This window comes from Lepisma saccharinum, chromosome 1 (genome assembly GCF_977018435.1).
Source record: "Lepisma saccharinum chromosome 1, izLepSacc3.1, whole genome shotgun sequence".
NCBI lineage: Eukaryota > Metazoa > Arthropoda > Insecta > Zygentoma > Lepismatidae > Lepisma > Lepisma saccharinum.
The window spans coordinates 150,955,997-150,980,331 of record NC_139229.1 but is presented as its reverse complement, the minus strand read 5'-3'; the positions used below and the strand labels follow the sequence as shown (position 1 = coordinate 150,980,331).

General features: G+C 38.5%; 1 protein-coding gene across 1 annotated transcript in view; it reads right to left on the bottom strand.

The window, feature by feature from the left end:
* The window catches only part of Cib2 (Calcium and integrin binding family member 2), a 147,939-nt gene that overhangs the window by 89,537 nt on the left and 34,067 nt on the right, over positions 1-24,335 (bottom strand). The window contains exon 2 of the mRNA XM_083140407.1: positions 8,556-8,590. Coding sequence (XP_082996533.1) covers positions 8,556-8,590 — 35 coding nt within the window. The remainder of the gene's footprint in view (positions 1-8,555; positions 8,591-24,335) is intronic.

Sequence of the window (24,335 nt, the reverse complement as noted above, 5' to 3'; positions counted from 1 at the left end):
AGTGTCCGTTCATCAGTTTCATCATAGAATTCATCCTCAGGCGGAGCACAAAGCATGACGCCTTAGGTTGTAAGACACGTTTTTATTACGTTAAGAAAAGAAAGAACATCAAAATCATCTCATGTAGGATAATCCACCAACTGCAGAAAACACAAAAGAATGTCTTCCGCCTGTTCTGCACATGTGTCGCAACAGGCTGAATAATAGCTATGCCCTACTACAAAACATCGTCATTATTTCCCTAGTTTACAGCACCATACAGGAGAGATATCCTGCTACTCGGTGTTATAAACTATTCCATATATGTTGGTCATAGGCGTGCGCACGTGCGGGGGAGGGGGGGAATTGCCCCTTAATCATGGACGTTCGCAGATTTTTCCACAAAGGGACAAGAAAGGTATTTTTTTTTCATGCGGCATATTACCCCGATACTAGTGCTGTTTCCTCAAAAAACACCACTTGAATTTGAAATTATCGCATTCCTGTGTCCCCTTTACATAATAATTAATGTAAATTACTATGACTGAAATCTAATTATACTTGTGAAATATATCCTTTTAGGTTGACCTTCGTTTTCGAGGTGTGGTCATCCTTGCCCCCTTGCAGACGTTCCATGCCCCTATATTATTATACTTTCACCTAGAAATTTAGTGGAGAGCAATATTGTCGCTGTTATCAAACAATATTATACTCTAAAAGGAAATGGCGCAACCACAAGGGGACAGGGGGGCATTGCCTTATGCCTTTTTCAACCTTGGACGCAAATCAATTATGGGGGGGGGCATACATTGAAGTAAAAGAAAGCAAGACTAGCAGAATCTACTAGTAGTAGGACAAAAGGATACCAAGACGGAATTAGTTTTCACGTCATTCTTGCATTATTTCTTCTAGACGGTCAGGATAATTTGCAAGGGGTTACAGAGGGGCAATTGTCCCCTCGACTTTCAATGTTATACAAATAAAAATACATTTCGTAAAATTTTCTTTCTCGCTTTGCTCGTGGTACCTGCTTTTCTTGCAGTCTTGTCAACTTCCGAGCCGTAGCTAGGAAGTAGCGGGAGTTGGCCCTGGGCGCCGAACAATCTGATTGAGAAAAATTGTAAAAGGGAATGCCATGCCGTCCTATGAAATTTTTTGCGCCCTATTAAATCAATACTGTTTTCAACTTTCAAAAATTTGGATCGAAAAATTTTCTTGCTCTCTTCGCTCGCAACTTATTTTCTCCAATACATTGTAAATTACCAGAGAGAAAGTAAGAACAGATAAGTAATTCAGACAGTTGCTGCTATAACAGTTTGGTTTGGAGGAAAACGAGCGCTCACATTTCAGAGACAATCTATATAATTTTTGCTGTTGGTTTGTTAAGGGGCGGATGAATAGATTACGTAATGTATTTAAATAATATGTTAATACCTAGGTATATATATATACACACGTTCGCGCGCACACACACACGTATATATATCACATCAATGCAAAAAACTAAAACAGTGAGATAAAATGAGGTTTTTCCTTCCCGATCTGACTGAATTTTCAAGGCTTTTGCCCCCCCCCCCTATCAGAGGGTCTGCGCACGCCTATGATGTTGGTACCTTCATCTAATAATAAAAACAAATTAAAATAACTGTAATATTAAATTAATAATTAAAATATTAATTAATATTGTTATTACATGAATGGGAAAAAGACGGCATAAGAATATTCATTATCTAGCACAAGAATAGTTCAGATCGCTTCAATTTGTATAAAAACAACTGCCCTGGCAAGGTGATTGTGAAACAGATAAGGAATTGAATATTTGTTGAATAACGAAAAAGGATGTTAGATCCATTTGACGAAAAGAAAATCTCTTAATTTAATATTTAAGCATATTACTTAAGTAGTGGTCTGCATAAATCTTATTTGATACAGTCATCCAAAGTTGTTTGACCCCAATGTAATCCTTCCCGTAGAATATGTTTGACGGAAATACACCTCTCTCGATTATACGACAGATGCTAAACAAAACAAGTATATTTACATTATTTAATTTTAGTACTAAGTCTCTCGTGGAAGATTCGGACTCCCTGGACACCCCGCATCCCCTAAATAGTCCTTGGCTCTATTACATGTAAGTTGTATTGCGATGTTCATCAATGTGTGTTTTTCTTCTTTCAGACACTCGGAAAAAGTTTTGTCTTGTCACAGGAAACATGTCGGGGTAATAAACGGTGGGGGCTGGAAAGAAAGGTCCGTTATGGTCAGACTCTGACCTGCATGAATGGGGGAGAGTAGCGGACAGGGAACCTTGTCCTCTGCTTCTTTCGACACAGCAACCCTCCTTCCAGCAAAGTCTCCCATGCAATGGATTTGCCTTCGAAGGGGGAAATGGAATCAATATTGGCAAGACTAGGAAGAATAAATGACATCTGTCCGTTGCTTTTTTCGAGCGACGCTGATACGGGCTCTTAACACAGCGGGGCGGAACGAAGCAATGCCGCTGGCCGTGCCCGACCCTCTGGCACGCGTGGCATTGTAGTATTTGCGTAGAGCGATATTTTTCCACTCTCATAAAAAATTGTCCCAATTCATGTAGCTTGTAGATGTCATACGACTTCGGAACATTCAGCAAGACGACCAATATCAAAGGTAATGGTCGTCTGGACGAGGTGGGACCAGGGGTGGCGTGGTCCACATCAGTAGCTGGTGGAGAGCGTCTAGATGTAGCCTGGAGGCGACTGGAGCTGTGGACGGTGAATCCATGTTCCTTGGTCAAGAATGTTGCCGCGTCCGCGGGGTCCAAATCAACCGGGAGGAATCGAAGGATAACCTTTAGTTTTGCAGCGGCTGAGGAGCCGTATGCGTATCCAATCTTTTTGGAATTCATATGTTTTAAGGAAATCCCGCTGGTCGTGCGATGTAACTCTGTAGCACCCTCTGGTAAAGATGAATTTAGCTCGATCCTTTGTAAGATCGGAAATTTGGAGAGAGAGATCCTTCCCAGTCATGCTGAAAATAGATATGCAGGGTGGCCTGCGTGTCGTAGTTGGTGGTGAGGAAACTGGCTTGTTGCCTCGTGACGAATTGCTTGGCTGCGACTCGGGCTGACGGTCACTGTCATACTCGCTGGTGGTAGAGTTCTCATCATCTACTTCTTCGGTTTCAGGTCGTCTCTTACGGGGTCTCTTCTTTGGTTTCCCCTTTTCCATGACAGGGGAATACCAGAAGCGAACGTATCTTCTCTCTACCTCTGCCAGGCTGTGAAGGTCATTTCTGCAGTGCACGTACGTGGATTCGAAAGATGAGAATGCGGTTCCTCGGTGCACAGCACGCGCTTATATACGGCGGACTCCCTTATCGTGTCCGTGACGTCATGCTTCCGTCGAATGGGCCACTATCTGGAATTTTCCGTATGGGTCTGGTGCCTGGTCGAAGTTCAATGTCACGCGTATAGTTCCCCGTTTTTGTTCTTTACGTGACCTTGGGTGCAACATGCTGGGATCACGATTCTTGCCTGCTCACACGCCTCCTCTTACACACATGCGTCACTTCTGCGGGTCACCCATTCCACCGCCTATGCCTCTGTGCATTTAATCACGTATTCCTTTCTGGTCGAACTTCATTGTCACCAAGGTTGTATATTTGAAATGCGTAATATTAAAATGCTAATTTTACTAAACAATCGAACTGTACATTGAACCTCTCCTTCTCGATAATAGTTACAAGAGTTATCGAGTTACAAAAAGATGCTGCAAAGTCAAACTTCACGATAGCGCCGACGTCTGCTAGCAGCACTGAATTTCAGTTGTAAATCTCTTCCATTACATAGTAAGATGCTTACTGTAAAGAGTCAGTGCTTGGGTGCCCCCACTGTTCAGTCTGCAGTTCTCAAACAAAGTTTCGACATTGTGAAATAGCAGCTTAGTTCATTATGACACCGAAAAGAATTGCAATATTAATGATATATTTGGATTTCAGTTTTCTGTTTTCTCTTCCTTTAAGAAGCGTAAAGAATATGATAATGGATATGTACATACACACAACCTTGTCGGGTCCAACCCCCCCCCCTCCCCGCTCCCCAACAAGCTTCCGGTCAGCAGTGTCCCGGATTTTCACTTATGAAATATAGCAACCCTAATCATACCAAAAGTTGAAACTCCACCTTACACGAACTATATATACGCCCATGCATCCATGCCTTAAACATGGTTCGAACTTAGGATTGCCAGTTTCCTAGCATGATACGATGACCACCGCAGAAGCCAGTGGTCGGACCAGTTGACCATGGGCATCCCCTTTCTCGATTCATCATTAATTCTACGATATGAGGATTAATGAATGTGCAAAATAAAGATATATGTGGATATGCATAACATCGAGAAATCCCTCACGAAATAAAGCATGACATTTACATACTGGGCCTCTCTAAGTGACTCAGTTCTGGATTAAAACCTATGATTGAAAACTGAGGCCTCATCACGAAATAAGTAAAACAACATTAGTGTTTGATGCTTAAACTTTTTTATTGTCTCCATGACAGAGAGGTGGTTCATACTACAATCTTTTAACCAATGGATCCCTGACTCAGTTTCCATTGGAAACAAATTGCACAAGTGGATCGAATTCCACAATAAAGTGTAGGTTCAGTCCATATTGATCTGTCTGTGCATAAAGTGCGCATAAACTGTGCCTGTTTTTTTTTAACATGTCTGATTATACGGTAGCTAAGAAGAAGCTTAGCACAAGTAATGGTTAGAAACGATATGGAACACGCGCGTATATGTTTCCACAATGTATGTTAATGTATTGAAATAAAAACGTCACCAAGCAGAGAACATATTCTGCATCAACAGCATTCCATTCCTTAAAAAAAATTAAAAGATAATGGAAATAAGCGTCAAAATAATAATAAATATTCACGAATAGTAACCTGAGCACATCATAGCCTATTAGAAAAAACTATTCACAGACAACTCAAAACACAGGATAAAGAATAAAAAAAATATCAAAATAGCGATAGACAATTCAGCCTAGGGCAAATTTTTGCCTTTGCCTGTTCAAATACAGTGGTTTGTGGTCAATTTTAAATTGTAAGTCCAGTCCGAGTACCCTTTCTAAACATAAAGTGGATTTAAAACAAATTTTGAAATAAAATAATAATAATAAAAATAGTGTGACTGAAAAAGATTGCCAAATTATTTGCATCTACTTGGAATGAAAGACCTAGATAGGAAATAAACTATAAATAGCAATGGGGCATTCCACGACAGAGTGCCCCTGAATCTATATTTTTTAAAATTGAATGTAATGTAATGTAATTTTATTCTATCTTATGATAGAATCTTAAGGACGCCCATGAGTAGAAGGTATTTTATATATTGTGTGTTTATTTTGTTCTTGGTTTACGTTTGTTTTCTATTGTATCCACCCGTGACAAAACGAAATAACAGTAATTTCTCCTTTAATATTTACCCTTCCACTCCATTAGAATATTAAAATGTCAATTAACTTCCTCTCTTTGTCTTAAACAATTTATTTTTCATCATTTGAAAATTCACATAAATTAAAATAAAGCTGAGGAGGAAGTGTTTCATCTGTCCCAGCCGTGACAAAAAAATCTTCACGTATAACTAAAGGGTAGCGCAAAAGTCATCTGAACTGACCTTTATTTTGACATCGTTTTTTTTTTTTTAACCGATAGTGTCTTGTCAGTTAAATAGAAGATACTCACGAAATTTATTGTGTTCAAAAATGAAGAACGTGGAAAAATTGTGACAATTTTGCATGACACTTTTTCGGGCAGAGTAATATCCCGTTTTGGTGATTTGCCATGGCCGGCCAGGCCCCCCGATTTGAACGATCCAGATTTTTTTCCTTTTGGGGATATTTGAAGTCATTGGTTTATGTGAATAAGCCAGAGACGTTACAGCAACTAAAGGACAATATTCAGCATGAAATTGAAAACATTTCCCCGCAGATTTCCAATACCATGGAAAACGCAATAAAAAGAGCCCAAATTTGCATCAGTTGGAATGGTGGTCATTTATTGGATGTTATCTTTAAAAATTGACTTATAAGTATCAATAAAAGTTGAACACAAAAAAACCTACTTTGTTTAATTTAAAACTCAAGCTATAAGCTAAGAAAATCAGGTGATGACTTTTGCGCCACCTTGTATTAATCTGGAAAAGTATTCTAAGGGTAGTTGTGTTTTAATCAACAGTATTTAGTTTCATAATTCATTGCACAAACATTGTAAGAAAAATGTTGCTTAACTGTTAGTAGAATAGTATGTAGTCTATGCGTCCCACCCGTAATAATGGAATGGCCCTAATATATTGCTTGTAATTGTTATGTAAATAGAAACATTCTATTTTTTTCATTTTCGGTATCCATGGATATTATTCAAACAATTGTGAATTTTTTCTCACTTTCCATGGAAACTGATATTCAATTAACTCAAACGGACTTCCTCAACGTGAACTATCACATTTGCACATGGTATGGTCAAATATACCTTTGCTGAAACAGAACCTATCAGTCAGCAAAGGATTTGTTCTAATTATCTGTTAAATTTTTTTAATAAAATCAGGAAATGCGCTAATATTATTGTGAAGATGTTAAAGGACAATTTGCAGACTAAAAAGTTAATTGAGAATAAAACTCAGTACATAACCGCGCGTCTGTATACGTAACTGCGCAAAATAAGAGTTAATTAACTAAAAAATATACTATTGTGACTGTCTTCTACATTCACAATAACTAATATTTACTTTATTTCTCTTGCGTACAAGTTTATAAAATTAACAGGGAACTATTGAGATTAAGATCGCTGTATCAATGTCGATATTTGTTTTAAGTTGTTGATTTCGATTCGTTTTTGATATATGTAAGAATATTAACTTAAAATGTCTTGTGTCAGAAATCGAAAATGAGTTCATATCAAATATTATAAAGTGAAATAATATTTTGGAAGTTGAGCTGTGTTGTTTAATTATGTTATGTTTATATATATATACACACCTTATATATTAACCTGGATTTGAAATTTGTACTTCTGGCTTCGTAAATAAAATGGAATGTTAGTGCTGTTAGTACAACCCGTCAATATTTTATGTAACCAGGAATAAAATACGTAATTACTAGGGAGCTACATCTAAGCACTCAGTCTGTTCCAATTAAATTTACTGTAAAGAAATTGAATAGTGCAACGATACTTCACACTGAATATATATTGTATACGCGAAGGATGAGCAGACTTTAACACAATTTTAAAATTAAATTGCAAGTCCTCAGCGTTCAACTGGTTTTCAAAATGTTATTATTATACTTACATTGCAAGAATTAAACAACACAGCTCAACTTCCAAAATATTATTTCACTTTATAATATTTGATATGAACTCATTTTCGATTTCTGACAAGACATTTTAAGTTAATATTCTTACATATATCAAAAACGAATCGAAATCAACAACTTAAAACAAATATCGACATTGATACAGCGATCTTAATCTCAATAGTTCCCTGTTAATTTTATAAACTTGTACGCAATAGAAATAAAGTAAATATTAGTTATTGTGAATGTAGAAGACAGTCACAATAGTATCTTTTTTAGTTAATTAACTCTTATTTTGCGCAGTTACGTATACAGACGCGCGGTTATGTACTGAGTTTTATTCTCAATTAACTTATTAGTCTGCAAATTGTCCTTTAACATCTTCACAATAATATTAGCGCATTTCCTGATATATATATATATATATATATATATATATATATATATATATATATATATATATATAAATATGAGGAGTGGACATTTCATTGTTTTTGTCCCTTTATCTGTAGCAAAGATTGATTTATGAAGCAGTTTTTAAAATGTAGTGAATTTCTTTTTTATATTATTTTTCGTCGCTTTCCTGTCTCTTTTGTCGCAACCATGTGTATGATTGATAATTACGTGGAAATATGAAAGGTTATCAAGCCGTTATTTGCATTTATATTGCTATAAAGGATCATTATATACCTTAACTGTAGTCTCATTAAATATTTAATAATAAAAAAAAATATATGTCCATCAAGACTCGATCACAGTGACCAAGCGATCAGGTCGACCCACAGGATTTATGCAAGAGCTCTCTAGTATCAGACTGTGTAGTGCAGTGCAAGCAGTAGTATTCTAGAAATATGTGAGAGGGGCGGAAAGAAGTAGGCAGGAGGCTTCGTCGGTCGCGTTCGTGAAGTGGGATACCTTGCCATATGATTTGACAGTAATAGCAAATTGTGGCATGGCACTTATGACAGAAGAAACAGGAAGTAGTTCTTTGAAAAGGGGGGCACCTTCCCCCGCAGTGCTGATGCCCACTACAAGTGTACTGGACTTTACACAAACTGTCTCGGACATAAAATAAGTGTGGTGTGGCAAAGTTAGCTTTTATGTTCATTTCGCACACATAACTTTGGCTCAAGTTGAAAGTGAGATTAGAGTAACTGAAAATATGCTTCTTCTGGGAATCAAACCCCGGGCTCTTAACACAAGCCGCATAAGAGCAAATTAGTTATGCATTCTCTTACCTCAGTATTTCCTTTCTGGTGAAGAATGTGCAGTCCTGAAATAAAAAGAAATATTTAAATGTAAGTTAGTTACATTATAACATATTTCAGTTCAGATATTGTTGAGTCGAGAATCAAGCAGGTTCATACGTATCTTCAGAATTTTTGTCTCTGACTACCTAGGTAGTTAACTATAAGGTTTGCAAATCTTTTAAAAAAGTTTACCTGAAAATTGAAGGACAGTGTTCTTTGGAGCAATTTAACATAAACCAAGCTTTCATCAGCTTTTTTTGGTTGGAGAGATTTGTGTACTTCACTAATTCAAAAATTCTAAGTTGTACACTTCCTATTTCTTGTCTCTAAGGAATACAGAACATTATAAATTACACCTTGAGATCGACGCATTTCACAAACTAAGGGGCTTCATTGTTCCATGGGAATTTTAGTTATAAATTACACTATTAGTACCACTGTTTTGCACTACACATGAATCTTCGTTTGATATGATACGCACCAACTTTCAGCCAGCGCTTCTCAACATTTTCTTTACCAGACCAGCAATTGTAATCATGCCTGTAAGAAATTTTGAAACATTAAAAAAAAATGATGCTGAATAAACAAATATATGCTATTTTAATACAATAACTATGAAAATTGGACATTAAAGACAAACCGAAATAATTCATTATTTTCAAGATGATATGAACACACAAAGAAAACGACATATTTAAACCTTCTGAATTACAAAAGAAGGTTTGCTTATAAGAACCTACGATATATTCAAAAGATATTTCGTGAAGATTTTAATATCATAGAAGAAAGCAGATTGGATGGATTTGGTGTTTTAAGTCCACTTTATGCACAGTAAGGCTAATCGGGAATGGACCTACAGTTTAAAGTGGGATCCGAACCACTATGTGGCTCCACCGGGTATCGAACCCGGGACCTCTTGATTAGAAGGCAACGACCCTACCACTGCCCCATCGGAAGAAAGCAGAAATGGAAATACGAGTTAAGTCCGAATAAACGTATAAAACTATTTTTTTTGAATAAACAAATCTCTTCAAAAGTTTAAACAAATAGGTTAAAAATAATGTGATTTCCATAAACCTGTAAATTTATTATATTTGAAATCCCTCGCAACCCTTTTTCAGCCACTTCATACTCATTCGGGTGGGCAAATGAGGTTAGGAACGACTGTCTTAAGCAATTAAGTTCATTATATAAGCTGCTTCTGAATTCCTTTGTCGCAATAGGTCTGTAGAAGGGACACTTATAATATCGCTCATACGCGCATTAGAGTTGTATTATTATTAAAGTGAACTACAGTAGCTTCTATTTTCAGAAAGAAGACAAGATTAATTAGTTTTCCCTATTAGCACCGTTTCCATGAAGCTGATTTTTGTTCAAGTATCTACTTGGATAAGTTCCTTGTAAACGGTGCCAAGAAGCTTTTTAGGAAATTGCAATGTAATAAAAAAATTACTCTACAAACCGCATGCTATTAACGTACTGATTATTTTTTCTTCAATCTTTTTCCCTTTGGCATATTTTCTTCAAATATTTTTGGTCACACAATTCTATAATATTTTCTTCATGGAAATGTTGGTACATACTACCATGTGGTTTATGTTGCCACATAACAGCTCCCTTGTTTCCGAAAGCTCTGGGTTCGAGTCATTCCTTTCGTCAGTCTCTACAATTGTCATTAATTTTCATTGTTGCGATGACTTAAAATAGGAAAATTATAATTGTAACAGGTCTATCCTGGATTCAATCCGCGGAGGGAGCGTATTTCAGCGCTTTGAATTCCACTGTTAATTTGTATATCCAGGCCAGATTAACCTGTGTTGTTAAAGTGGTATCGCTAAAATACCACAAGCTCAGTGGCGTCACAAGAGATTTTCGTTTGGGGTGACAAAATATATTTAGTTCGGCTCTATTGAGATCGTCATAGTTTCTATGATTCTCTTCCTCGCTCTATGTATCATGTCCTCTTTCTCCACATTTTCCACCTGTTTCTTTCCTCCTTTCTCTCTCTTTGTTCAAGTGCTTCATTAGCACTTTCACTCCTTCCATTTTTCTTTCTCCTTTCTTTTTCTGCCTGTTTCTCCATCTCTTTCTTTCTATCCGCCTTTCTTCATTTGTATTTTTATATGTTTCTCGCTCTTCCTCCCTTTTTTCTATATCTCCATCTTTTTTTGTTTTTATGTGTTTTGCTTCCATTCGAACCTTTCTCCTTCTGTATTTCTATTTTCTTCTACCATCGTTTGTTTCTCTCAGTCTTTCTTCCTCCATCTTTCTATTTTTCTCACTCTTCCTTTATTTATCTCCCTTTTATCTTTCTTGGTCTTTACTACTTTTCCCTCTGTCTTTACTGTCTTGTATCATTTGCTCTCGTTCAGTCTCTTTATTTTCGCATCTCGTTCATTCTCCTTCTCCATTTAACCCTCCGTGTGTGACTGATTCTTGCTCTACTATGAATTTTCATCATCATTCGTCATGAAGGCTATTCCATCTGGCGGTGATGTCCCTTCACAAGCTAATTACGACATTCCCCTGTTAAATGATCAAATCAGTCTCAATATGGTTTAGGATGTGTTAGGAATGCAGTTCAGACAAATTACAAACATTGTGAGCATGTTTGTAGAAATGTGTTTACTTCCGTTGGTTTGTTTTTCAATCAGCGCAAACTAAGGTATCAGTTATAGCACCAGAGGGACACATCCAGATATTTTTGTGTGGCATTTAGGTGTATATGGAATGTGACTGCTCTCCAGACAACATTCTCCCCCATCTGCTTTTCTGACGCATTCACTGTAAGGTGGAGTATGTACCCGAGATAGAATCCAATATTAATTGTATTCCAGTAAGTTGGGATGTGATAAGTATATTTCTATAAACTATAGGCATAGGCGCCGACTCCATGGGGCTTGGGGGGGGGGGGGCTCGAGCCCCCAATGTTAACGATGTGGGGGCAGAGCCCCCAAATAATTTTGCTTAAGAGAATCTAATGTATTATTTTGCTTCTCTTGTAAAGTTTACTCTGAATGTGCCACATGAACTTAACTTTAAATACACATTTGAAGTGTTCTAGACTAGACCATTATCTTTGGGGGGGTTGAGACCGCTAAACCATCAACTTTGGGGGGGGGGGCTATGACCAGAAACAGCAAACCACATGACTTAACACTATGTACTAAGTATGTAATTATGAGTATTGTTAACATTTTAACTAAAAAGAGTTTCAAAAGACGAACTAGGGTAGTGGATGGGACGTTCGGGCTACAAAAGGCTCTCGCATGACATTCAGAACGTGATCATTGATATATTAGGAAAATCTGTTTTGCGCTCCGTGGTAGCAGATATTAAAAGTCGAGAATATTTTGCTATTATGGTTGACGAAACTGGTGTCATATCCATTCGTTGACAATTAATATTCTACATTCGAACTGTGAATAAAAACTTTGATATATTTGAGGAATTCATGGGCTTTTATGAGGCCAAAACTTAAAAAAAGGGAGAGAGTGAGTCATTCATTAATTTATTTCAGTGATCAAAGCCCCCTCCCATAATTTTGACAAGTCGGCACACCTGAATTGTTGGTTCCCAAGTAGAGGAAAATTCAAAGTAGCTAAAATGAAACAGCCATTCATGATAAAATTATTAGGTGAGGTAATTGTGAATCGATATGAGATAAGATTGTTCTAAGTGAGATTGTGTAGCTGACAGAGATAAAATATGAATGTACGTCTGTCAAACTGAAATAAAGTAGTTGTGATTGTAACTGAGGCAAAGTTGTGGGTGAGATAAAGCTGTTCAAGACTAATAAATCCGAACCTTTTGTGGCTCAACCCTCAAAACTCCTAACAGTGTGTTCTTATTCACCCAGCAAGCCCCGAGATCTACCATAGCGAGTCCCATATCGGCTAACGATGACCTTGCGATCATAAGACTGAATTGACTTCCATGTTAGCCTCTGGTTCTTCTGTTTTGGTTATTTTACGTCATCGTTCTCCCTCTTTAGTTCAAATGCCACGGCATCAAAATTACTAACAAGGAGAGAAACGCGAATTCTGGAAATAGACGACCATTAGTTTGGCTTGCGAAACAGGCTGAAAATCTGATACTTTTTTTTCCTGCGTAACCTTTCACCACTTTCGCAATATTTTCCCAGCGCTAATTAGTGTTATTAACAAGCGCGAAATGGTGCTCAGTGGGCGGAAACGTGTTTTAAATTGCAGAACTCGTTAGTACAGACACATTTCCATGACACTCGAACCAGGCTTTGATTGATTGAGCCTTCATCGTTCATCGCTGCAAAGAGTCGCGCACTTCGGAAATGTAATGAAGAAATTCTCCGCTCAGTGTATCCATCCACTATATTTTATTCCAAGATTTGGTGGTGGGGGCGGGCGGCGATATTCTTTTTGCTGTTTGTTGTCAGAGAGTAGATGTTGTAGAAGTTTGCAACACTGCTGCTGAAAACAACGATTTGCTTCGTATATTGTCGCTCATGGTAGAATCTAATCTCGAGTATGTATGTTTGGAACCCGATGGAGACTAAATTTTTGAACTTAATTGCATTAATTTGTCAATATAATCTTTGAAGTAGAACAGTCTGACTTCAACGGAAGTCTCATTGTGCAACTGTTGTGTGAGAATACCATGCTCACCTGTTTCCATGGTACTGGAAGTGTTGATTAGCCCCGCCCATGACACTACTTAGCTTCTATCAGGTCATTGAACACGAAATGTCGGATTTGGTAGTGAAACTTCAGACAATAATAACTCGGTGGAAAGTATCCCGAACAAGGCAGTAAGAATAATCTTTGGCGCAGATCGATACGTACCTAACATTCAAATAACAGAAGCATTAGACCAAGAAACGCTATTTGAATTCATGCAACGCGAGAGGATTACATTTTGGGCACAACAACCTCACCACAGAGATCCAAGAAGATGCATTCACAAAATGCCTAGACTTATTTAATTTTATTAATGAAAAGGAAAATGAAGCAGTGTTACGTCTGGAAAGTACTTGGATGAGTGACAGTCTAGTCTACCGAATCTGGCCTTCCAGATGGCACAGTGGTAGCGTCGTCGCTTTGTAATCAATGGGTCTCGGGTTCGATACCCGGTGGAGTGGTATCCGGATCTCACTTTAAACTGTAGGTCTAGTCCCGGTTAGCCTTACTATGCATAAAGTGGACTTAAAACAACAAATCAACAATCTACCGAATCATAACATTTCAATTACTCTTAATTAAAGTAATAGAACTAGTCATGTTCGGAGTAGATTAAATTAGGACTATTGCTCCTACTACCTGGTCCTAAGACAATACATGTAAATAGAAATATAGCTATACAATGTTTCAAGATTGGATTGGATTGATTTGGTGTTTTAAGTCCACTTTATGCACAGTAAGGCTAATCGGGACTGGAACTACAGTTTAAAGTGGGATCCGAACCACTATGTGCCTCCACCGGGAATCGAACCCGGAACCCCTGGATTACAAGGCGACGACGCTACCATTGTGCCATCGGGAGGCCCTCACAATGTTTCAAGATTCCCATACCCAAGTAACACGACAGCCGTGCGAAAAAGTATAGAAGAGACATAAATAAGAATTGCAACCAATATGTGGAGATAAGGCCGCAATTCGAACTAGAAGGCAGGGTAACAAAGTTGTCGAAACTTCGAAATAACATACCCCACCATGATGTCTTGATCTTGATCTCTTGGTGGAAAGGAACTTGTATTAATCAAAATAGGCACCATTCGATGCGATACACTTCTCCCAACGAGATACTAGTGCATTAATGCCACTTTAGTAGAAGTTCGAAGTCCTGTACTGAAGAAATGGAATTTTTGACAGCTACTGCCAACTACTCCACGGTACAGTCCGGCCAAGGAAAACGAAACTAGCTGAAAAGTACGATTCCAAACGCGAGAGGGGAAACAGGTGGAACACTCACCAATCCACCCTGTGTCATTTTGCTTGTACAGTGTGTTTGTTCGCTTGTTGTGTTTATTACTGCTTGCTGTGTTGTGTTTGTGATGTCTCTTACAATTCGTAACAAACAGTTTCGAAGTGGAACAAAGAAAACTGTGTCGTTTTGGTTTCTGTTGGATATTCTACAAAACACCCTCGTATACCACAAACCATTCCGTTACAACATCTTCTTTATTATATTTATAATACTATGTATAATAATGGTAATTATATTATTAGTGAAAACTATCCTCATTACTGCTGTGTACATTTGTGCTAATTATAATATTTACTAAGGAGATCAATTTAATTGGACGATAAAAAGTTACTGGTTTACAAACAAGTTTATCTACTAATATGAAGTGATGAATTCTTTCCTGCAGTGACGGCGCCAGCCTGGGGGGCTCCAGATTTTCTTTTCAAATTCTCGGGGGGCTAACATGGGCGTAACTTGGGACCTAACTTTCGGGTTGGCGGGGCGGGGGGGATGGGGCAGAATCGAAAATTTTTCCATCGCATAAAAATAGTGTCCAGGACTATTTTTGCTAAATAACTGTTACCTTCAAGACAATAGTTAGAGCACTCGTTCTCTAGTTACTAATCCGATTACGAAGGTAACAACTGATTCGCTGGAAACTAGAAAAATGTCCCTCACATCCAGCTGTTGATGGGGTATGCACACTGCAATTTAGAACAACACAAAGCTTAAAAAAAGTGAATGGCAAATTTGAACGTTTCAACCAGAGCTGCTGAAACATTCTTATTTTGAGTTTCCGTTCTGCCTCGTAACTTGCCATAACTTTAGGCATCAGCTTTAATTCAGACTCTAAACTGTCCATATCACACAAGTAGTGCGCGGTGAAAGATTGTAACCTTTTTTTCGGCACTTTCTGAACTGAAACGCCTAACTGTAATTAACACATCACTATCGTTAGTAAAGCTTTCCTTTAATTTAGAAATTAGGTGATGAAGATCCGGAAAATGGATCCTAACTTTATCCTCTTCACATGCAGCTCTTTTGCTTCCACATGCTGGAATCGAAATGGGCTACTATGACAGTACTGCAGAAATTATATTTTAACCTGACAAATGATACTTATTTAATAGGCTATGTAAGCCTACGCTTACGCCCACGAGCATTACAATTGCCCAAGCGTGCTGATTTTTGCACCGTATTGCAGCATTTGGATGTTTGCATTTATATTCACATCCACTACATGCCCAGAGGCTAATCGGGACGAGATCCACAGCTTGTAGAGAAATGACGCCCTGGTTCGTGAATATCTGGAACTTTTCCGTTCATTTTCGCCATAGATGGCAACAGACTGTTCCGGCACGTTTAATTTTTGTATATATTTTACTACATTTTTATTTTCAATTTGAATTTTAATATTAGCCTAACAATTATTAATTGTAATACAGCGCGTTATTTCGCGTCTTTTCGCTGTAATGACAGACAACAGAAAAAGAAAGAAAAATAAGAACAACAACATGTTACCGAAAGTAAAATGTTCAGTTTCGTGAAAATTTCCATTTTGAACCCTGACGTAATGAAATGTGCCTCCACCAGGGATCGAACCCTGCACCATCTTGTTACAGGCAGCAGTCTTATAGCTAGATTACCGGGGGTGGGGAGCTCAATTTTAACATTTCCAGTTCTTAGTACTTAAAAAATAGGTTGATTCCTTAACGTCGTAATTCTCCGTCTGGGATATTTCCAACGATAAGGTTATGCATAACTATGACACGAATGAGCAACTAACAAACAGAAGTGAAACTTGACGGTTCTTTAGATGTTGAACACCCTCTCACTTATAAAAAATCATTTTTCTCACCTTCTAGATAGTCAATTTATAGGGACAAATAATTGTTCTTCGTTACCGTTTGAACTTAAAACCAAGAACAATCTCTCAGCCGCTGAATACATCCACCCACCCACCTGCCATACCAAGCAGGCAGCAGAGTATCATGTCAATTTAGTAGCATCTTTGGCAACTCATGATTGGCCAAATGGAAATTTTGTATTCGAAAAAATTAAGCAAGAAAACATCTAGTTTTTCTTATTTTTTGGTCGAGAAATCTGTGGGGCTACAAGGGGGGCTGAGGTCAGTTTCGGGGGGCTTCAGCCCCCCTGTAGCGCCGTCCCTGCTTTCCTGATATATTCTGTTTGCTTATATAGTACGTATATGGATGGCTATTTTTTCATTCTGTACCCTTGCAAAATTCGTAAATATATCTATGTATTTTGGCGGCGATGTTACTACGTTTGAAACTTCATTGTTTATTCCACAGCGGACCATTTTCACGAAACCCGCTTCCTGACCAAAGTGCCGTCACCCCTATGAACACGTCCAGTTGGCGAATGCACACTTCCGTCCATGGTTTCAGCTAAGGCAACCAGACAGTACCTCTGTTAGCTCAACAGATTTGTAGTAAAAGCGCAAGTCCATCGTAGAGGGAAGAGTGTCCTCTCTCCCGGGACGTAGTGTATGAAAAGGTGTACATAGTAGAAGCACTATCCAATGGATAATATCGAATTAACATTGCATGTTACTTTTTCGTTTGTTCCAACAAAAAACATATATAAAGGCACTTATAATCTTCATGTGTACATTTGTTAGGAGCCAATGTTTTCCGTCGCTTTCCTTTGTCAACAACCACGGTTTTGTCTAATATTTTTTAGCTCTGTATTTTCATAATTTAGAGAATGAGTTCGCTACAATTGGATGAAATTTGTAATGCCCTGAAGATTACATTATAATTGTCAACTGGTTAGTGAGTCGCAGACAACCAGTATCAAAGGACTAGTGGGGAGAGTAATCTATAGATGCCAACCTGACAACGACATTGACTATTCAACAGTTTGGCAATATCCATGCGAATGAGTTAATAGAATGGAGAAAAATTCCGACACAGATTTTAATCATGGTCTCTTAAGCTTGTATAAACATTATGAGTGTACGAGGAATGGATCTTTTATTAAGGTTAAATCGAGGGTTTCGTGTACCACCTGAGAAGATCAATCTTTTTCTTCAGGACATTGGGATCGAAGGGTTAATTCCTAGTAGAGACGTAGAGGTACTTTGTTAGTGCTAGTTCTAGATGGGCGTTAGTAAATAAAAGAGCAAACCTCTTGCATTTCATACATGCAACACGTTCTAGATGATCTAGAATAATATAACTAAAAAATAGTAGGTTAGTTCTTAAAGTAACGAACTACGACTCAATAATCTGAAACGTCCTACGCCACTGGTCAAAATGAACCTTGCTAATCACAAAAATCCTTGTACAGGTAACAATAGTACACGGTACATGTATAATACCGATACTGACTGAAAAGCACGTTCTGTGCTTCATTAAGGGGACAACGAACTCATGTTAGTTCAAATTTCTGCCGCGTAGATGGAGACACGTACGCACCTGCCAGAAAATTAGACGACTGAGGTCATCGGGTGCTAGTTTCCACTTCCACGACCTTTCACCGGATCAATATCTGCCGGAACCTGTGCCACCTGCCAGATCTCGTCTTTCCCTCCACCCTTTCGCCCCCTCCGCTAGAAAAAACGCTCTCTTTCCCTCAACTATAGCAGTGAAACCTCGGCAGGAGATAGGAGAGCGGGGGTAAACCCAAGCAGGAGGGGAGATGAGAAAGCGTTCCGAAAGGAAGGAGGCAAGCTATTATCTGGCCCACTAGCTGTGTCCTTGATGAAGACGATCCCACCTGGTTTTGTCTTCCTTTTTATACAGTGTGAAAATCCTTCTAAATTTTTCCACGCCCAAAATTCTCTCTCTCGTCCCCTTCTACTGATCACGCTATTTCACTATATCCCTGACAGCGGTATGGAACCGTCTAATATTTTCTGTTGGAGAATTTCTCTAGGTTTTCCAGCAGGATGAAAGGAAAATAGAAAAATGAGCAACAGTGAGGATGGAAACTTATAGTGAGGAAAGTTTGTTTCGCAACAGTGTTGCCAGTGGCGCAGGAGTTATTGCACACAAAATTTCACAACAACTTAAAGAATTAGATTATTAATAGCAGTTACTATAAATAAGCATAATTATTGTTTGGAGTTTTTCGTTATACAGGTGGATTAAATTAATATGGATTTTTAAATATATTTTACCCATTAAGCATCTTAATCCATACCGCTGATTGTATAACAGGTTCTTATTTAACCACCCATCATCCAAATTAGTAACTCTGAAGTATTCATGTTTGTTCTTATACATGTCTTTCTCCACTTATTGACACTTCAGAGGGTGCCTCTTATCTTGATACGTGACTAGATCCAGGTTTGTGCCCTAAATGTCCTGTTTAGCAGAAACTTATTTCTGCATACAACGTACCTAATCAACCCGCCGTGTCCTCCCGTTTCGGCTTATCCCATTTCGCCTTATTGCGTTTTCACCTCCCCCAATACAATTTCAAATGATTTATGTGACACGAACTTTCTAAGGCGAAACGGGACATCCCATTTCGCCTTGGTTAGGTTACGTTAACGCGGTGGAAAGTTGAAATATTTAATATTTTCAAATATTATTTTATTTACTAACTGCAGTACATTTTATCTCCTTTCAAAGAAGTTTGTGTGTAAGGAGAAACAGGATAAGGCGAAATGGGATGTCCCGTTTCGCCTTAGAAAGTTATATGGGGGGTGGTGAAAACGCAGGAAGGCGAAACGGGATAAGGCGAAACGGCCGTAATTCAACCCGCTATATTCGAGGAAGAACGCTCTGCAGAGCGAGCAGCGTTACTGTATCATTCCAGGACGGGCGGGAGGCTTCGTCGATTGCGTTCGTGCTGTGGGAAACCTCTCATCTGATTCGTGAGTAGCAGTGCAGTGTGGCATTGTAATCATGGCAGAAGAAGCAGGAAGAAAGTATTTATTATCCCCTCATCGCACGTGCTCCTACTCTACTGTTTACTGGCCTTGGGGTGCTGTGTGTAGGCGGGAAACTCACACCGCACGGAGTGATACCTGCCCCCTCATAAGTGCAAGTGAGATGCTCAACCCTGATGTACAGTTTTCACGTTAAGTTGATGCTTATTTCGACTGTGAGAGCCTTATATCTCCAAGTTGTGTCTACATCTTATAAAGTGTTTAGGGACAGAGTATAATGTACAGTCACCGGCAATAAAAAATGGGACACCTAGATCCTGAAATACTCGCTTCCCTGCAAGGCGTTATGTGGGTTGACTAATTCTACGACTATGGTAGAATTTACCATTGAAAATTTCCTTTTAAAATCCTTTTATCGCCTTACAGTTAGACAACACACATAACGCCTTGCAGGCAAGCGAGTATTTCAGGATCTAGGTGTCCCCTTTTTATTGCCGGTGACTGTACGTAAAAAGCGCGAAAAATGTTTTTTGCGCTCTTTTTGGTGTTGAAGAATGTGACAAAACCATTGACATTTTGGTGTTCCTGGGACAGCCTCCGTGAAGAAGTGGTTAAGTCATTGCATTATCACCATTTCATCATTCATCCTCATGATGACGTAAAATTCCCAAGAATGGACTATGGAGAAAGGGGGATGTGATCTCTCCGAGTGGCAGAAACTTGCAACAAACGTGCAGTTAACTACGAACGAAGAGTGATAACAACCTTGACGTCATTACTGAGCACAGTAGGCGAAAACCAGAAAAATAAATAATCCTCTCACAACTCAAGTGAAAACTGTTGAACTTTAGTGGCCGTGAGCGAAGTGACACGCGACATGCATTGCGACAAGGCGACAAAGTACACGCGCCAGAGTAGGCACTTTCCACTCCAGTGTGATAGAAGCATTCACTGCACATACGCAAGCAACGAACCAAAGGGAAACGATACACGCTATTGGGAAAACTGCCTCAGTCCGAGTGACATGCAAGCTTGGTTGCTCAGGTACGAAAGGTTGTATTTGGTTCTGAAAGTTTGTTTACAAGTGGCAGGTGTCGCTTCAAGCTTGCGTATCATTCTAATGAATGATGGGATCGAACCTGCCACTCCCAATGCGTAATGTAGCTAATCATCATTCATCCTCATAAATGATGAGAGCACCTGTCATAACGACAAATTAAATGCTTGGCAGCAAAGGGCACAACTGAAATAAAATACCTTAAACAACTAGAAATGGCAAATAGCTACTCGTTGGATTTTAGAACCTTGAATCCGAATCATACATGGTAAGGATTAGGATAAATACCTGTCTAGACTTAGAAGAATGATGATGAAGTTAATATCGAAGAGTAAAATGAAACTATCCTTTCTCCAGGCTTGGTAGGTAGTTCATCTAAGTCAGGGAGACTGCTGTCCTTCTCTCCTTCCCAAAGTGTTCTTGCCTGTCTCTAATCAAATCGAAAAGTGAATCGTCTGCCAGTCTGTCCGCTCCTCTAAACCCGAGTCCGTGGAGACTTCCTATACGCTGATACGTGAGTTTTTACCTTCCTATTATTGTCAAAAGCTTACTACTTGTTTACCTGTTGTAAACCTTGTAGCCTGAATATATCAGGAAGTGGAAGTCTGGTTAACACCCGACTGTGCATAATTCAAATACCTGAGATGAGTGGACAGCTGTTGCACACAAGTGAATGAACCTTGGTGAATTGAAGCTTCTAGAGAAAGTTAAAGTAAAGAATAATCCTATGGATTGATACGCTTGTCACTTATGGCTTTGGCGCGAAAGCTCTCTTAATTCGTCACCGTTCTTCCCTGACGTTTCATTTAATTGAGACTTTCTAAGTTCAAGGTGAGACTAACTAGGGGCTTTCTTCTAGCTGCCACCCATTCGTTCCCTATAGTTAGTTTTAGCGGTCCCAAGCTGCCGATCGCGTCATTATACGTAGATGGAATATGAGAGGTGGTGATCGCTCCCAATTATGGAAGTATTAAATTTTTGACTATTTACAATAGTGCCTGATATAAAGATTTCCCCCCAAAAAATTAATTGAAGTTTTTCCTGCTTATTTGAGCATTTTTACTGCCTAAAAGTCCGGGTTCTACTTGTGAAATAATAGAAATTTAACCGAACAACGAGGGTAAGTCCATTGTCGGGGAACGTGCCCCGTTCCAGTTTGTAATCCAAACTTTCGGTGGATGGGCAGGTGTGAAAATGGAGAAACACGTTTAATAACACAATCGTATACCTGGATACATAAAAAACATTCCCTGTTGCACAGATGACAAGGAATAAATATGCACGAACACAACGGCATCATGGAGCCATGATGCTGATTTCTAGAAGACAAGTGTTGCCAACACCTATTTCACAAAAAAATGTCTTGGCCGCCATATTGGATCCAAGGACATGGTGGGGGCCAACAACCGTCACTCGAACTGCCTATTTTGTATACCGTACCATTGCATTTTTTGCTGGAAGTTCTATATAATACATATCCTGTGCGTGCCAAACCTACGCTAGGAGAAGGTAGGCACCGTCGGTTTAAGGCAACATATCCCGTTGGTGGCAACACTGATAAAGACAATTCATCACGGGTACAGTAGCGGTAGCGAAGTCTCGGACGTAACCAGGGCTGGCTCGGTAGCTCACTTGGCAGAACAATGGAACGGTAAGACCCTGATTCGAGTCCTGGTCGAGCCTGCATTCTTTGTTTCAATTTCTGCGAAGAACACTTTGAGTGCGACAATCCATAGTGAACTATAGTTTTAGTACGCTTTTTGACCGAAAGAAAAATCCTGTGATAACCATGAATTTGTTCTGTCTGGTTGCAACCATACAACGTTGGTAATATGTTATAATGTCGTGAAGTGGTATTTTTGGTTCCGTGAGCCATTCCAGAACAATATATTCTCAAATAATGAAGGATAGAGCAAGAAATAGATACATGGAAAAATGTCTTCTTGTTTATGAATGTATTGCCCTTGAACATTGATTCCTGCCAACCTGATGGCGCACTGGTTACGTCGTCGCCTTGTAATCAGGGGTCCCGGACTCGATACCCGGTGCAGGCACATAGTGTTTCGGATCCAGCTTTAAACTGTAGGTCCAGTCCCGATTAGCCTATCTCCGCATAAAGTGGACTTAACACATATACTCAAACAAACAATATAGATTAAATTTTTTGCATACTATTACAATGATAATGATACTGCATAACAGTGGATAGACACCCATTCCCGTAATTTTGATACAAAAAATAAAGTTCAAGAGGAAAATTTAAAACTGATGAGATACCATAAAAGACAATATATACGTAATTATGACTAGAAATAATTACAAAGAGAGGAGATTTCATCAAAACAATATGTATGTTCTTAATTAAGTAACAAGATATGTTACTTGGAAAGTTGGAGACAGAAAGGGGAATTATAAATTGAGTACTAGCAACACTGCTTCGTATTTCACTTCGGGGCAAACTCGTGTAAGAGACAAAAACCGTGAAGTTTCCATTATCGTTCCTGCAGCGTTTTGCCGGGAAAACATACATCTTCACTACCATCGTCTGAAATTTCTTTCACATCTTTCCTTTGAACGTCCACGGAACACACATGATATTGGTAAATGTACAGTCAGCGGCAATAAAAAAGACACGTAGATCCCAAAATACTCGCTTCCGTGCAAGGCGTTATGTGTGTTGCCTAACTCGACGGCGATAAGTGCATTTTAACAGTAAATTTTCAATGGCATGTTCTGCTACAACTCACACAACGCATTGCAGGGAAGCCAGTTTTTCAAGATCTACGTGTCCCATTTTTATTGCCGGTGACTGTACGTACCGAATTCTAATCCTAGTTAAACATGGCTGAACGCGATGTGTGCACAAGTCATAATATACCCTTAAAATATTAGGTTATATTGATTGATTTCCTTTATTTTACTTAGCTTTTCTTCCACTTTAGGTAATCGCGACGATAAAGATGAGTGATGGATGAAATTTATGAAGGGATTATCATAAATAATACTCATGTCGATGCCAGTACTCGAACCTGCGAATTTCGGTAGCGAAATCGAAAGTCGACCACTTGACGCGCTCTGACACAGAGCCGCTGTTCTGCAGTGTAGCTACCAACCTGCATGTACTTACCTTGTAAAACCTTTCCATCACTCTTAAACAGTAATTTTATTTGAATTACTTACAAATTTACTAATTGTGTATTATTGTGTTTGTCTATTATATGTTCCAGTTGTTCTTTTAAAATATATTACTGTTAAATTATTTTAATTTTAATACAATTTAGAAACAGCTATTTTTCTAAAACCTCATAAAGAAACAGGAAGTGTTTAAAAAACCGTGGAATACAAAGTGTCCAATCATATCATTTTCAAGCATTATGATAAATGTGTGCGATTGATTAACAATCTGTAGCTCTATGTCTGTGACCGAGTCAAGAAGAAAATTAAAATAAAGTTAATTCTAATTACGATTTTATTTTCCCGAACGGAAATAGGTTCAAACCTCGCTCATTGTTTAGTAAACATTTTGCACTATTTTTATAATGAAACTTCTCGAAATTGATGAAAACCGTACATTGGTCGAAAAGTATTTGAATGTTATTTTAATATCATACGCACCAGTGTTCGGAAAGTTACTTTTAAAATGGTAACTAGCTACAGTTACTTGCTTAAAAAAGTAACAGTTACTCATTTTAAAAAGTAACACAGTTACAGTTACTTTCTGCTGAAAATTTTCTTGCAACCAAATTACACAAATCGATCATTAATTGTAATAAAATATTTTGTGAAGACTAACATGTATTTTACAATATAAGTCTTCGTATATTTATTACTAAATAAATTGCTCTCCTGTGCTTTGCGCAACTCTATGAAGGCGTATGGGGGGCAGGAGTGGAGTTAGGACTTCACA